The following is a 17,281-nucleotide window of genomic DNA, read 5'->3' on the forward strand; positions in this document are numbered from 1 at the left end:
TTTGGGATAACACTAATGACATAGAATATGATAAAGATATTTTCTTCACATATAAAATCACACAGAAGAAATCTATGTAATACCATTTGTCCAAGTAAAACAAGCTGCTGCCAATTACAAAGTTGAAGAAACTTCCAAAGGTTTCAAAAGCACTTGAACAAGGAAGCATGGTTTGGGATGATATGACAAAAGTTGCTGCAAGAGCTTATTATGAGGCTGCACGAATGGTGATCTCCGCCTCTCTCCCGTGAACATTGGCGATGCTTTATCCTGGTATCGATCTTGATCACTTTTTCTCATTCTTTTGATCGGTTAAATTTGTCACAGACCTTGAATTTTTTTCGATTGAGTATGAAATATATGTTCACTTTTTAAAAATTTGAATGAATGAATCATATTGATTATGAACTTGTCCATTTTGATCTTAATCATATTTGTGCTTTTTTTTAGCCTTATTAATTATGATAGTAAAAATACCAAAATTTAAGTAATACCTGTAATGAATCTGCTCATAACTAGTTGATAATTTGTTCCTTATTTCAGTATGTGTTGTCTATGAAGCACAGACACATTCACATGAACACTTATACGACAACGATAATAATTTAAAAAACACAATTCAATATAATCACATGTTTGGTATCTTTTTGATGACAAACAATGACACATATCTCAAGTGTAAGTGTTTTACAAAATGCATTGGCCAGGGTGAATGAATTAGGTTCATTTTGTTCTGAATGTTATATGTTATGACTGAAATTGAGAAATGATATTAATCAGTGTTATTAAATAACAGTTATAGGGGCGATGTTGCGCCATAGCATAGCGCAATTTGAACAAGATTATTAACTGGGTGATATGGACAACATTCATGTTTCTTATTTTGCGTATTGGTCATTTTATACTGTCCTTGTACTCAAGTAGCTGGCAAAGAAATTTCTGTGTTTCTGTCATGAACTCAAGTCACTGTGTAATTTTTTTTGACAGAAAAAGATGGAAGAGGTGCATTGGAATAATCACGTTTCTTAACCTTCAACATCAATGACGAGACAAAGATGTGCCTATCAACCCAGCCACCAGGTTTGAGAATAAGGTGGGATTCATGAATCGAGCGGCCGGTGAGTCGCATATCAAAAAGAAGAATTTGGAAAGATTATTCATGGATCTAGTGGCTGGTGAACCACTGATATAGGGATCTGGTTGGATACTCTTTACATTCTCCATCTAATTAACATTGTTATTAAAAGAATTATAATTGATAGCATTTTCACACACAACCAAGGCTTGAGCAGAAACATGCTTCTTTACTAAGTAGGTTGAACTTGGCATGATGCTTATGGTGGGACATTTGAGTAATCACATTTCTTTGAGTGTTTTTGATTGATTATGGATTGTGTTGGGTGAAAAGTGAATTATTTAAATGATAATAAGTGTGAAGATTGTTTTGTTGGCATGATGTTTATTAGTTCAAAAAATTAATTTTTTAGTTTCTTTGTTTTTTTTTTAACTTTGAAATAGGTGAGTTTGTTTCTTTTGAACTTTGAAATAGGTGAGGGGTTGTTATGTTTTCTAGTGTTTTTTACTTTTTCTTATATTTTAAATGTTAAGTAGTCCCACATAGAATAATTTGGAGAATCTTTGAATCTTTATATATAAATATGTAACATCAAATAATTTGGAGAATCTTTGAATCTTTATATATAAATATGTAACATCAAATTGTAAACATATATAAAAGAGTAAACTTAACCCTTCCATCACTGTGATTGTATTATGCAAATATAATACAATAATACAATCCTCTCCAGGTGGTTTGGGGTTTAGGTTAGTCTTGTCTTTAGTTTGTAATTTTTTTAATACTTATAATTATAATTACACTATATGTACTTTCTTGACTTAAAAAAATGGCTATGAGTTTTGTTCAAGTTTGGGGTTTAGGTTAGACTTTATAGTTTGTAATTTTTTTAATACTTATAATTATATAATTACACTATATGTACTTTCTTGACTTAAAAAAATGGCTATGAGTTTTGTTGAACAAGGTTGAGGCCATTGCTTAGACCTTACCATATATTCGATAGGTTAGAAAACATGTCCAACTCTAAGGAAAGTAGATATATAAACACACAATTTGACTTTATTTTATCTTTTTGTTGTGAATTCATTAAAAATCACACCAATAAAATACTTGATGTGTGGAGCAAATTAATCAAGCAACACATAAATAAAAAGAGAGAACACACGAAATTTGTTTACCCAGTTCGGTCCAATACTGACCTAGTCTGGGGAGAGAGCAGTTCTCCGTTCCACTATAATGATGAGTAACTTTACAAAAGAGATATCAAATAGTTACAAGAATAAGTCTTCATACCTAATTCTACTCAAAGTCTCAATCTCTTCTCGTGACCAAAGGACTGAATACTAATAGTGTTTCCCAAGGTAAATCAATCGCAACCCTAGTGTCTCCCACTTAGAGAAATCTCTCTAAAACCCTAGTTTGTTGTTTGTCTCTAAACCCTTGTTTTCAACCCCCCTCTATCTCAAGGTTTCATATGATACAAGGTCTGTATTTATAGTAAAAGTATCCTCAAAAAACTGGAACAAATCTGAGCCCGTAAATATGTTTCTGTTTTATTTCCTGCTGCAAAATCGGCCACCGATTTCCCTTCGGCCACTGAAAAAAGCCGTAAGGAATGCTGAAAAAGCTTGAGCAAAATCGTTTCTTCGGCCACCGAATTGGCACATCCAAAAATCCATTTTGAGTCACTTTCACAGCACTTTTGAAGTGAATGCTGGTATGAACATTGAAGAGCCACTAGATTCATGGCTCAATACGTTTGAAAATGATATTATTTAAATTTTTCTAAGTAGGTTGAACTTGGCATGATGTCTATTGGCGTAATCACATTGCATAACCTTTTTTTGTGTTTAAAGGAAATGTTGAAAGTTTTGACTAAAACTATATACACAATTTTATTGAGCTATTAAAGTTGTGTTAGCAACCTATTATGACAATTTTCCTAGTGCTACGCAAAAAAAAATGTTGAAGATAGCAATCCTATTTTTTATGCTTATTGATCATAGACCCCAATGGCCCAATCAGAAAGAAAAAAAAATGTCCATGACATATGATGTGAGTGATAAAATAGTTGGAGCCATAAATATTCATTTAATATTAGCATAAAATAATATGCTTCATCTCTCTTGGCTATGAATGATTAATCATAGAGTTGCTTATAAAAGAATAAAAGAAATGATATTTGTAAAACTATTTTATAAACTTTGTGACAACTTTCTTTTTTATACTCATGTTGTATCTTTGCTTTCTTTTTTATTGTTTTGGTTTTCGTATCAATGTCTATTTCTATATATATATATATATATATATATATATATATATATATATATATATATATATATATATATATATATATATATATATATGCAGATCTTTGGTTGTCCTATAAGCAGGGGCGTAGCCCTTCAAAAGGGAGGGGTAGCCTTGGCTACCCCAAAAAAAATATTATTCTTGAATTAGTCGGTATGTATTTATATCCGGCTACCCCAAATAATAAACATTGAACTACCTCAAACAAGTTTAGTTGCAAAAATTAGCATAAATAATAAAGTAAAAAAAACTACTACAAAATTGATAGATTTATTTGTATTGGTTTGATACTTTATGTCTCAATAACAACAATAGAGAAACCTTTTTCAACAATAAAAATTATCAAGACAATAGTCATAGACAAATTAAATGGACAATGAGTTTCTTGCAAATAAACATTTATTTACATTTGAAAAGACATTATTAATCTATTATTAAACAGGCAGTTATTGATGAAATTGGGTTCTTCAAATGCATTTTTCCCAACGTTTTAAAATAGTGATTTTTATGTTAAGTTTCTAAGATTTGTTAATTTTAGTCCTTAATTTTTAGTTAGAGATTAAATTCAAGACTAAAAACACATTTTTTGTAAAATTTTAAAAAACTGAGACAAAAATTGAATAATTTTTTTAAAGACTAAACCTAAAAAATTATAATTTATGGGGCTAAAAATATATTTTATACGTCTGTTTTCAAAAAAAAATTCTTCTTTATAGTTGGCCTCTGCATAAATTTTTTGCGAGCTTCGCCGCTGCCTATAAGTCTTGCTCAAAGTTCAAATAACATACCTCTTATTAAAATTAGAAAAGGATGCAGTGACGTTAGTAAAATATCAATGGCATTATTAAAACGGGAAACCACTAATCAACAGCATAAAGGCAAAGTTTGTATGTATTTGCAAATTGCACGTCAACATGACTCATGTCTAAGACCCCCATTTTTTTAACAATATTTCATAATCAGAATATTCCGTAGGATGCCTAATTGAAATTAAATTTATATATTGGCAGTTTGAATATATATATAATTTTTTTTAAGGATATATAAGGTTATATGTATGTTCTAATTTCTAGTTTTTTTTTTATTCAATTAAAATTGTGACAATTGTTTTGCTAGAAAGCTTCCGCGTGGAAGAAGGAGAGTAAATGTTGTTGCTAAATGCACATGACTTTTTTTTTTTTTGACAAGGTAAATGCACATGACTTGTTCATTTTTTTTTTTCTTCTGAAAAATATGACTTCTTCATTTTGAAACAATGCTTTCCACACAAATTTAGTCATATTTAGGGTTTAATTTTAATATCTATACCTTTTTATTTTAATCTTCACCCTCAAATTTCTAAAGGAAGAGGTGCAATCAGTAATTTGTTGCTCAATAGGTAAGAAAACAATAACTAAAGATTATTTTATGATTTGAACGTCATTCATCCGAACAATTTCATTAACCATTTGAACAGAATTACTTGAGCGGTTCAAGATATGCGCATAGTTAATTTAGTTATGGTAATAGTTCTATTACAACTGTGAAATCCAAAATATATTGCTTTTATTTTATGTTGATATTTTAAATTTGAACGAATATATTATAAAGTAATGCGATGAATAATTTACTTATTTCAAAGCATATGCTTTAGTTTGGAAACATGATCTTTCACTACATGAAATATTGGGATAAAAACATGAACAATTTCAAAGTAGAAATATAAGAGAGAAGAAAGTACACACTTTTGAGGGATTTGTTGGCAAGAATAGTTCCAATAGTATTTGAAAATTAATTGATTCCTTCAATTATTTTCTTACTTGTATCATACACCTTTTTGTGATCAAGACTTATGATCAAACATTGACAAAATAGATTGCTTATGTGGGGAGAGGTGTTAAATTAGTTACACCCTCCGGTCACTAATATAAGCAAAAATCCACTTTCTAGATTCATTTAATAAATGATGTATGTAGCCTATAATAAAGACTACATATATTATTAATTGAATGAATCTAAAAAGTAGAGTTTTGCTTATATTAATGACCGGAGGGTGTAATATCAAAGGGGTGGATATCATAGAAAACTAAATAAACTAATAAAGACATAAAGGCAAAATTTGTCAGTATTTGAATGACTTTGTCTCCTTCTTTGGTAGTTGATTGAAGTAGACTCCATAGATAGAATATACCTTAGTTTATTTTATTTTTTTATATGTTAGTTTTTTCTAATGGCATGGACCACTTCGGATTCTAGATAAGGCAGGGAAAATGAATTGAAAAATAGAAAATTATTTTTTATTTTCCAAGAGTGTTCAAATCAAAGGGAAAAATAAAAAAGAAACTCATGAATGAAGTTTTTTTGCATCTATATTTGTTTGAAAAAGCTAAATTAGTCTACCAAACTTAACATTGAAGGGAATCGAATTTAAAACCTTGAAAAAACACCCTTCAAAATCCCAAGCCAACATCATCAGGTCAACCCAATTGGATTTTTTTTCACCTATATTGAGGCTAGCTTTTAAAATTTTGAAGATATTCTAATCCTTAAAAGCATTTGCAAGGTTATGATTTGAGACGATTACAAATGGCAGAGCCATACATCCTTAGAGTTAATGTGATTGAGATTTTTCCCTTCTCCATTTGTTTTGCTTTTAGTCATTCTCCACTTAACTTGTAACTTTGTGTTGTATATGAAAAAAAAAAATGAAACTAAGTGTTTGAAAAGTCATTGCCATTGATTTAATTTATAAGGCCCACTATATTACATTAATTATTTGTATATTAAATCAGATAAAATAATAAAATAAATGCATTATTAATTTATTTGATTAATTATTCAATCAAATGAAATCATAAGAGAGTAGTATCAATAAGTTGTGAGAGACAAATTTTATTTACTAATAAGTTGTAACGATTTTGTCAAAAAAAAAAAAAGTTGTAACGATAAAGAGAGTTTTTTTTTTTCTTTTTTAAGGATAAAGAGAGTTTCTTGTAAGTTAAAGAATTCAAAACACAAAATGAGAATCACACATTTTGTTTTTCACTTGCCTCAATCATCTATGACCCGTGACAGTGAGTATATATTTACATTTTTTATTTACTGCTCTATTTATATCCATAGACAAAATCCCTTTTAAAAGTACTTAAATCACAATCTTGAAATTCTAAAATTTAAACTATGCACTTATTTGGGACAATAAATTAGACACTTAAGAGTTTTGTGATGAAGCCTTTGGGAAGAAAAAAAAAAAGTTTTGTGATAAACACCTTGTTAGACAAATCCCTCCACTCAAGGTTTTACAACTTCAAAGTTTACCTCGACTCGTTTTACTATTGTAAACTCGTAGGAGTTTATCTAAAATTAAAATAATGAGATTATTTAAAGAAACATAAGAAATTTGTTACTTTGAAAGTTTCTCTCATTTGAGTTTAATATTATAGGATGTTTTTGGTGATGCATTGAGAGTTGAAAAAATAATGAGACAATAATATTATTAGTTGATATCAATGTTATAATAAAATGAATACTAGTAAACAGCAAAAAGGCCAAGTTTGTCTCATCTTAATCTCATTCTAACTTCTTTTTTTAATTGTTTTGCGTCTCATTTCAAGTAACAATGCAGTACGATTCATTTTTTCAAAAGTCACCATCATCCATCTTTATTTATTCATTCCTATTCTACTATTAGTTTTGTCATTGTTATTAAAAAAATATTAGTAATATTATAAGACTACAATCATGCTTCTTCAGAGGTTTGCGTTTGTTTTATTAAAGAAAATATTTGATTCCTTAAAGTCCAACCAAATAATCAAATTGACACCAAATGGAATAAATGTTATGTTTTAATGAAAATATCAAAGTTTGAAAATAAAAAAGGGATTATGGGCTTAAATATGTTGAGAATTTGTAAATGAAATAAGAGATAAAAAATAATCAAATATTTTATCTCTTTCAAAAAAGAGAAATGTAACATTAGATGTGTAAAGAAAATTACAGTTAGATGTGTCAAATAGTTTATGAGCATCAATTAACAATATTTCATATTTTAAAGTTTAATGATTGTTTGTACCAAAAAATATATAAAATTAATGTTTGTTATGTTGGTCCATGAATGTCACGATCCATGACGAAAATCCCATAAAAGGTTTGCACATTAAATTATTCTATAACCATGACTAATTCATCAATGAAAGCTTGATGACGAAATTGCAAAAAGGTTTTGAAGAATATGAGACTATTTAAAATTTTATAAATAAGTTGAACTTGGCATGATGTCTATCTATGGTGGGACATGGTAGGGCATTGGAGTAACCGAATTTCTTAACATTCATCACCAATGACTAGCACAAAGATATAATATTAGTTACATTTATTTGTGTGTTTGTTTGTGGTTGATTGCAGATTGTTTTGAGGTGAAAAGTGACTTCACTAACGGTTAATAACTATGAAGATTTGTTTTGTTGGTATGATGTTAATTCATAAAACTATTTTTCAATCACAAAATAAAAATATTCATTTTTTTTTTAAGGTTTTGAAATATGTGAGTTTGTTATTTTTTGTAGTGTTTTTTTTATATCTTAAAAAGATAAGTCCCACATAGAATAGTATAAAGAGTTCTTTAGTCTTTAAGTACTAATGTATAATATGAGTATGTAACTTTATTTGTAGCCAATGTTTGATGGCAAATAATTGATGCAATCAACCGTTGATTGCTTTTATCGTCATTTTTATTTTCATAATCATTTCTATTTCATTTCTATTCTCATAACTACAATTTTATTTTTCCCTGATCGTTAAGATATGCAAAACAGAACGGTAAATAGCCTAGGATAGATGGAACTCACTGAGACATCTTGTCTCACCCCAATCCCTTTATTTTTTTCTTTATCGTCATTTTTATTTTCATAATCATTTCTATTCTCATAACTACAATTTTATTTTTCCCTGATCGTTAAGATATGCAAAACAGAACGGTAAATAGCCTAGGATAGATGGAACTCACTGAGACATCTTGTCTCACCCCAATCCCTTTATTTTTTTCAGATGCGCAGGTTGCTCGTAAGCAGAAGAAGTTGGACGATTTATGTTTACTTGTCTTGTACTAGTATAAGATTGTCATTTGTATGTATTTTGTACACGTCAGTGGTACTTTTGCACACAATGCGACTTATGTATGTACACGCCAATGGTACTCTTTCAGATGTCTAAGACGAGTAATCTTATGTTGTCCGGAGCAATTTTTTATGATAATTGTAATTTTAATGTATCCAATACTAAGTTTAACGCGCATGCGAAATATTCGATATAAATTTAGTATTAGTATAGGTGTTACATTGTGCAATAAAGAACAACTTCTTGCTTAAATTAACAAACTTTTTCATGAATATCTACAATTTTTGAAGGACTATTTCGAAGTTGAAGTAAAATAACAAACTCATTTTGATTGAAGAGCTCTAGTAAGGTTTTCCAACTCTGTGGAAAACAGATAAATAAACAAACATAAGAATTCATAATTAACATCTTTGTGAGTTTAACTAAGTTGGTAGGGATATATTATATACAGGGATCAGAGTTTGAATCTCGGACACCTCACTTCTCTACATTTAAAATGTGTGAGCTCTAACCGTTATACTACTTGACCCAAAAAAAAATCATAACCGATCACAAGTTTTGATCAATTGCTGAAAAGAAAGTCTCTAAATAGTTTATCCTTTGTGTAAATTAAAGTTAGCTTGTAGCCTTGTACATTTTAATTTTTGAAACAACCCTCTCTGTTTAACTTTTTCATGAATATCTACATGCTTTAAAAGATTTTTTTCATAAGTTAAGTATCATAAATTTATTTTTATTGAAAAGCTCTCGTAAGATAGAAGCTAATCCATATTAACCTAAAGCTAACCAAACTTAACTTTTTTTGAAAGAAAACTCAACATACGTATTTAAGAGCTTCAATTGCAATAACCAAAGTTTAAATCATTGCTTATACCTTACTATATCTTCAATCTATCATAAAACAAGCGCAACTCTATAGAAAACAGATAAACAAACGTGTATAAAAATTCATAATTGATCATAAAGTTTCATTAATTGTGTCTACAACTCCGAAAACAAGAGTGACTGCTATAACTTTTATATTATGTAGTACTTAGAATTACCTAATATAGACTGCGATTAAATACCATAGTACATATTACGAATTTACCCCTCAACTCTCTTACACTTGATGTATTCTCTATTTTTATGAGTATGAGCCATAGTAAATATCTTCCATGTACTTTTTGTTTTTTACTTTCTTTCTTTTCCCTATAGTAAATCTATAAAGTGCCAAGAAGTTTAATATAGGCAATCATATTTATACAAGGTAAAATCCAAATATCAGCTGTAGCTAGTTAAGCAGTCTAGTTCCTGCCAATAGCCCATAGGTTTTAGGCCATTCTTGTTGTTTTACTTGTTGTCTTTACTAATAATAGATAGATATATAGTATTGTGTCTTAACATCTCCTTTGGTGTACCTTGGACAAAATGACAAACCAAGAATAGAATAAGAGTAGATCATAAAAGATCATATGCATTAGTACTAATATGATCGCACCTAAATAAATAATTCTCCAATTTAGTATCTTCATATGCATTAGTACTGGTATGATCGTACCTAAATAATTCTCCAATTCAGTCTTTTCATACGCATTTGTACCAGTATGATCGCACCTAAGTTTGAGACTAAGCATCAATAGAATTTTGTTGTTATTACTAAAAAAAATTAACCTTGTTAAAATTAGATAAAGATCATAGATCACACAATTTGACACAGAATATGATGAAATTATTCTCTTTCACACATAAAACCTCACATCAGAAATCCATGTAATACTCTTTGTCCAAGTCAAACAAGCTGCACCAATTACCAAGTCAAAGAAACTGCCAAATGTTTAGATATAGAAGCCTAAATTATAAACAAACAGATGAATAAAACTAACTAGTATGACTTATTCAGCTCAAAAACTTAACTAGTTTTAAGGTTCACTCACTCTCCCCTCACATATAAAAGCACAACAAAACCAACTCAAAACAAACATCAAAACCAAACTTCAACAATACCTTAAAAAAAAAATCACACTAAGAGCATAAAAGAGTTCATATAATGGCAAGGAAGAGAAAGGTTTCTGAAGCAGTTGAAGAAGGAAGCATGGTTTGGGATGATATGATGAAAGAAGCTGCATCACTCGGAGGAGCTAGGCGAGTCCGAAAGAGATTTGTTGGCGTTCGACAAAGGCCATCGGGTAGATGGGTTGCTGAGATAAAAGATACCATTCAAAAGATAAGAGTTTGGTTAGGAACTTTTGATACAGCTGAAGAAGCTGCAAGAGCTTATGATGAGGCTGCTTGTTTGCTTCGCGGCGCAAACACTCGCACGAATTTCTGGCCTTGTTCTCAATCTTCAACTAGTCCTGCTCTTTCTTCAAAGATCACCAATCTCCTCCTTCAAAGACTTAAAGAAAGGAATATGAATAACTCTTGTTCTTCCTTTTCTTCGTCGAAATACACTTCCATGTTGGGAAGTCAAGGGGAGCGTAGGGAGCAACAACGAGCCAATGATCAAGATCACCAGGAGATGCAAAACCAAGTGGATGCATATGGAGAAGTATCAAAAGATTTCTCAATTGATCAATTCACTGATTTCCTTAATGACCATGAAGATTATAGCACAAGCAACAATGAATTGATCAATGACACTGCACAATTTGATTACATTTCAAGTAGTTTTGAATCGTGTTTAACCGAAAACAATGGCTGCAAGGAGGATGAAATGAACATGGAATCTAAATCAAACAATGTAGGACAAACTTCAAGTGGTGATAGCAATTCAGAAGATGGTGAAGAGGAAGTCAATAATGATGTAGGTGCTGATGTTCCTGATTTTCGGTTTCTCGACGATATTGCTCCAACTAGTTACTACTCACCTTTTGAGATTGCTGAGGAAATGGAAGAGCAAATGGAGACTGAGAGCTTTTGTGATGAGCCTTCAATGATTAGAGCTGTTATGAAGAGAATGAAATATGAGAGAAAATTTTCAGCTTCTCTTTATGCATTCAATGGAATACCTGAATGCTTGAAGTTGAAACTTGAATCAGGAAACAATAATGGAAGAGGAATTTCTGATCAATTGAACAATCTCAAAGAAGCATGTAACAAAAATAAACTTGAGAAGAAGAAGAAGGTGGATGAGAAAAATGAAGAAAATAATAATCAAACTTCAACTGAAATGGAGTCTTCTTGTTTGTCAAGTAATGATGGTGATCTTTTTCTTTGGAATTCACTTGATCTTCCTCCTATTTGTTTTGTTAACTTACTTGAAAATGGTTCATTCAATTAGTAATGTCATTTTCATTTGTGATCAATGTATGCTTAATTGCTAAGCAATTATCTAATTTGTAACACTTGTTTTGTACTATCTAATTTCTAATGAAAGTATGTTATTTCATTCATTTTTGGAACTAAAAAGTATCATTGAATCAAGTAGTTAACTCGGTTGGTGAGGTAAGAGACACCGAGAAAGTTTCAAGCAAAAGGTCCAGGATTCGAATCATGAATTTGTAATATCTAATTTCTAATGGAAGTGTTTTAGTTTCATTCATTTTAAAACTTAGAAGTATCAATGTATCATTGAGTCAAGTAGGTAGTTCGATTTGTGAGTTAAAAGACGCCGAATGAGTGTCAAATAGCACGTCTTGGATTAGAACTCTAAAAACTAATATAACCACTAACTAATTAACATTTGCATATTAAAAAAATAGAATCTCTTAGATGTTGAACTTGAATTGAAATAATTTTTATACATTTTAGTAATTTTCATAAAAAGTTATCTCATCATCATTGGCATTCTAACCAAAACTATTATCCAATATAAATTCATGCAGTAACCTTAATTTGTATATATGACAAAATAATGTGCTTGTGTTTCAATTTGATGGCTTACAGTTTCATCACTAAAGTTATATGTTATGACTTTAGACAGAGTGGCCTTGAAGGTGGACGGAGGGCTGCAGTCCAGGACACCATTTTTGTAGTGGTACCAAAATTATTATTTTTACGTAGCAGTTAGTACTATATAGATATATTTCTTTATAAATCGCTTTGATTAATTCTATTGAAAATATGTTTTTAAAGAACTTTGATTATGAATGAATTTTTTACAATAAAAAATACAAGAAAGACATTCAAATAATTAAAAGAGCACAAGTTTATTATTTCGCCAGCGGCACAAATCTTAGGACTTTTAAAAGTATAAGAGAGTTAGTTCATGTAGAGAATGAAACTATGAGGCAGGGCTTCACATGATTAGAACTAATTATTTATTTATTTGTTTGAATATTTCTATTTTTATACCATCAAATTCTAATGAATTAAAAATATCATTTGAGGAAGTTTCCTCATGCATCAAGATATAGGCTCTATCACAATCATTTTTGCATAAGAACAATCAATTAAAAGCTTTAGAAACAACAAAAACTGACAATAATTTATTGTTTTCATTAACTTTAGGTAGGTTGTTTGTTTCTGTAGACACTTAGTTCATACAAGAATTGCTATACATACCCCCAAAGAAGATACAAACAAATGCTGCTTAATTGATATATGTACTGTTAAGGTCTCTAAATGGTCATGATCATTGCTTCTTTTTTGTTTTCGGTACTCCCCCGAACTCTTCAACAAGTGGTATTAAAATCATGGTTATGTCATTTGGCGGGGCGGTAGAAGTAGATCCAAGTGTAATAGATTAAGTATAATGATGTGGAAGATTCAGGCTTTGGGGGGGGGGGGGGGGGGGGGGGGGGTGGGGGGTGGTTGGAGTTCGAGTGTGAATTGTTAGTCCTACATCGACTATAAGTAAGCCAAAAAGAGATATATAGGTCTTTGTCATTTATTATATACTGAGATTATTAAGTTGGACATTTTATGTGTCTGTATCCGAGTTCGAACATATGATCTTCTCATTATTGTATGTGAGTTTCCAGATGGTGTTTGTCACTCATAAAAGGGAGAGAAAAAAAAAGTTTAATTATATTCTAAACTTCTAGTGAAATGGATTCCCCTGATTCCTCAATTGGCTTCCACGTGGGAGAAGAGCATTGAACAATGACATCTTCATTTTGGATACATTTACCCATTTAGCATGCCCTACTCCTGCATATCAAGTCAAACTTATATCTAAGATATTTCTTTTTATTGTTATAAAAATGATTAAACAACTCTCTAATTATTCGATCATTTCTAAGAAAGATGAAGCATATTCTGTTATGCTAGCAATTGATTCTCCTCATGAGAATATAAAAAAAAGCAGCACACGATGGAGAAATTGTCTGCAAGTGCTAATTCTAAATTTATAATAATTGAAATTTTTTAGCTCCATGTATTTTATTAATCATAAAATGTCATACACACTTTTTGGTGATTGGGACTTGTATATCAATAATTCAATATTGTGGATGATAAAATAAGTTAATCGTTTAGTATAAAAAAAAATGTGACAGTAGTTAACTTTGTTTTTCCAATAGGCTCTAGTTTTTTTTTTTTTGGAAGGAAGGCTCTAGTTAATTTCAACTAGATGAGTCATACCAAAAACGAAGTAAATTACATGGGTTTATGAAAAATATATTTTTAGCATAGATTATTTTTTTCTTAAAAAAAAAAGAAATAGTGTTCCGTTACTATATTGAAAAAACCGAAATTCTAGGTTGAATAAAGACGAGTTTTAAACCTCGTATTAGTTTTAAACCTCATCATAAAATCTCTCTAGTTTACTATTTATTGCATTTTGGACACCTTCGCGAGAGTCATTGTCACACCATCACGCGGGTGGGTTTAAAACACTATTTTTAGTCATAATTGAAGTGCAAAGTTAAAGGTGTTTAAATCATTTTCATTTTACAAAAGTGACTCTGAGATATGGAGATTTTTATGGGGCCTATTTAATTTTTTAAAAATTCATCGGTTTCACTTTTAAATCCAAAGTTTTTCTGAAGTTCTATACATTTTTATGGTTTTGATTAAGTCATATTCCAAAAGTACTTTAATTAACATTTCAAGTTACACAATATTGCAAAGTTAAACTGGTTTTTACCATTCAATGATGTCAAACTGTATCCACCATCACATGAAACAGATTGTATATCTTCAACACATATATAGAAACGTAACATTAAGAAAGTCATATTTTGGAGCACGAAGAGAAAGCTTAATAGCACAAATGTTAAATGATGAACATGATTTAGAATTCACGGGGGGCCACTCATTGCATTATACTGTTTGATTGAGAATGGTGAGGTCAAAGATAGTGTAAAAAAAATATGACGCAGAGACGTCAGTTATCCTAAAATTACTTGGTTGAAAATTTGCTCTTCAACTTTGATGACCTAAGTTCGATATTATGGTTCACTGTAAATATGATGACCTAAGTTCGATACTCTGACTCACTGTAAATATGAAAGATACGATGTAGATATTATCAGAAATTTTGTGGTTGGCCAAAAGTGAACTAGACCATCATAGATCATTTTAATAGTGATTCATACTAATTATGTCACCCATAACCAAACCCATCTTAACTCCTACATAGTATTATTTTTATTTTTACTAGACCTTGCACCCGTGCTGCCGCACGGGTCATATTGACAGCAAATACATCATTCAAATAAATAAATAAAAAAGGTGCTTTAGTACCAGTACAATGTGACTAATAAAATACAATTAAAATTGAGTTCATGTTGGTACATTGCGGAAAATTTCTCTGTAAACAACATTTGAAGTGTACAGCCACAAATAACACATTTTAGACAAAAACAATCAACATACATATAATAATAAATTAGCAAGAATCGACAAAATGCTTCCAACCATACCCGAAACTGATTCACAAACATAAGGTTCCTTCATTTCATCGTTGCACATACGTCTATATGGATTCTCGTTAGCTTATGGGGTTGCATACTCGTCCAATGTAGGATGGCCTATACGACTTGCTATAACAAATTTTCCATGAGCAAATGGGGAAATCCTAGTTAGATGAGATTTTGGAGCAACGTTCTTGCGATGAATTGAGTTATCAATTGCATATTCATGCACATACTAAGTTACAAATAGCCTAAAAACTGCAATGGTTTTAGAGTCGCCGCTTTTTAAGATAATAGCTTCACTTTACGCATAGCTAACCTGGTTTCACAAATGTTTTTTTTATACAATGACATGAATTATAAGGTAGACAAAAATGAAAAATCCAATGCTTTCTGAATTTATCTTGCACAAAAAAACTGCATCAGTTGTTAAGTCGCCGCTATTTAGGATATTAGCTGCACTTTACGCATAGCTACCATGATATCAGTCATGATTTTATATACAATGACATGATAACATTCTTGAGATAATGGATGCATTGGAAATTACCATAATGAATGTTTGTATGTAAAACGCTTGTTTCGCAGAGTTCTGCTATGGTTTAGTCATATGACTCATATAATATAAAACGCTTGTTTCACAGAGTTTAGGTATATTATTTGAACTATATGGTAATTTTGACTATAATATATATGAATAAGTATTGGTTAAAAAAAAAAGAAGAGATTCAACATTTTACATGCTTTTCTAGTGCTTTATACGAAGCACATACTTCTCATATTTGGTGTGTCGTGTCCAATACCAACACAACATCAACACGTAAAATTGTAATGAATTTTACCATTTTCTTAAATTATTATCGGTGTCAACGTATCTAAATTATACAGTGTTTCTGATTATATATATGTCTTATTTACCGGCATGTGTAGGCCTTATTTTTCATTATTTCTTAATTAGCTTTAAATGTCAAAACCTTTTTTTTTAACAGCCAATATATAAAATTAACAACCCCTTGAGAAAAGGAGATTGTTGTTGAAAGAAACAGATACAAAACCCCCAGTTGCTAAGGCATAAAGAGGCATTCCCAAATATAATAACTACAAAACAAACCACCCCAAAGGACACTCAAAGCGCAGGCCAATACAGGAACATGAAAAAAACAGCTGCCAGCAAAAACAGAACAGCAAGGCATCACATGCGCAGCTGAAAAAATGCGACAATCAAAAACATCCAACCCACAGGCCACACACTCAAGCATCCCACACCAACTACTACTTGAATTTACAATTTCAACGCTTCTTTATTTCACTATGTCGCACGTGGACTTCAAATCGGAGAAGAAATAAATCAAAAGTAACTAAAAGATCCCACTGATATCCAAAAATCAATATGCATTCCTCAACATAATTATAGCAGCGATTACACTTTTCAAGTTCAAATAATAAAGATGTATAAGATGGCATGAAATCATTTAGTTGATACAAATGAAAGTTAAAACAAAAATATTTAGACAATGAAGGGGATCTAAAATTCATTTTCCAATCCTTGACATATTAAAATTACTACCATTGATTCTAAATTACAATTGGTTCTCTTCATTGCAATCATATAAACTTAATCAAAATTTTGCAAGTGCAAATAGAATCGACATTATATAATTGGTGACTAATTGATTCCATTAACAACAATACGCCCCCAATAGCAGCAGGCTGCACAAAAACTAAAAAAAACCTACCATGAACATCACCTACTCCCCCAACATCAGCAGGCTACGCAAACACAGACCTGGGCTGTCCACAGCAGACTCTGCAGGAACAAACAGAAGCTGCTAACAGCACCCACCAACCTATACAACACAGGTCATACCTCAACTCATCGTACATCAATCTATTGCGAGCTCGGTGGATCAAAGACACATCAGGTTGAGGCATCATGGGATAATCTTCTTCCATATTTTTGCCATGGGTCTGCAACAATAATTCAATTTCTGCAAACGCATAAATTCGCAACTGATGGTCA

General features: G+C 30.7%; 1 protein-coding gene across 1 annotated transcript; it reads left to right on the forward strand.

The window, feature by feature from the left end:
• The first annotated feature begins 10,212 nt into the window (after positions 1-10,212).
• LOC146912533 (uncharacterized) lies at positions 10,213-11,856 on the forward strand. The gene has a single exon (XM_085722112.1). The coding sequence runs from the start codon at positions 10,512-10,514 to the stop codon at positions 11,742-11,744; it is 1,233 nt and encodes a 410-aa protein (XP_085578238.1). The 5' UTR covers positions 10,213-10,511; the 3' UTR covers positions 11,745-11,856.
• Positions 11,857-17,281: the final 5,425 nt, after the last annotated feature.

Source organism: Medicago sativa, chromosome 6, assembly GCF_051527215.1.
Source record: "Medicago sativa cultivar Bolivia chromosome 6, Bolivia_mono, whole genome shotgun sequence".
NCBI classification, from domain to species: Eukaryota; Viridiplantae; Streptophyta; class Magnoliopsida; order Fabales; family Fabaceae; genus Medicago; species Medicago sativa.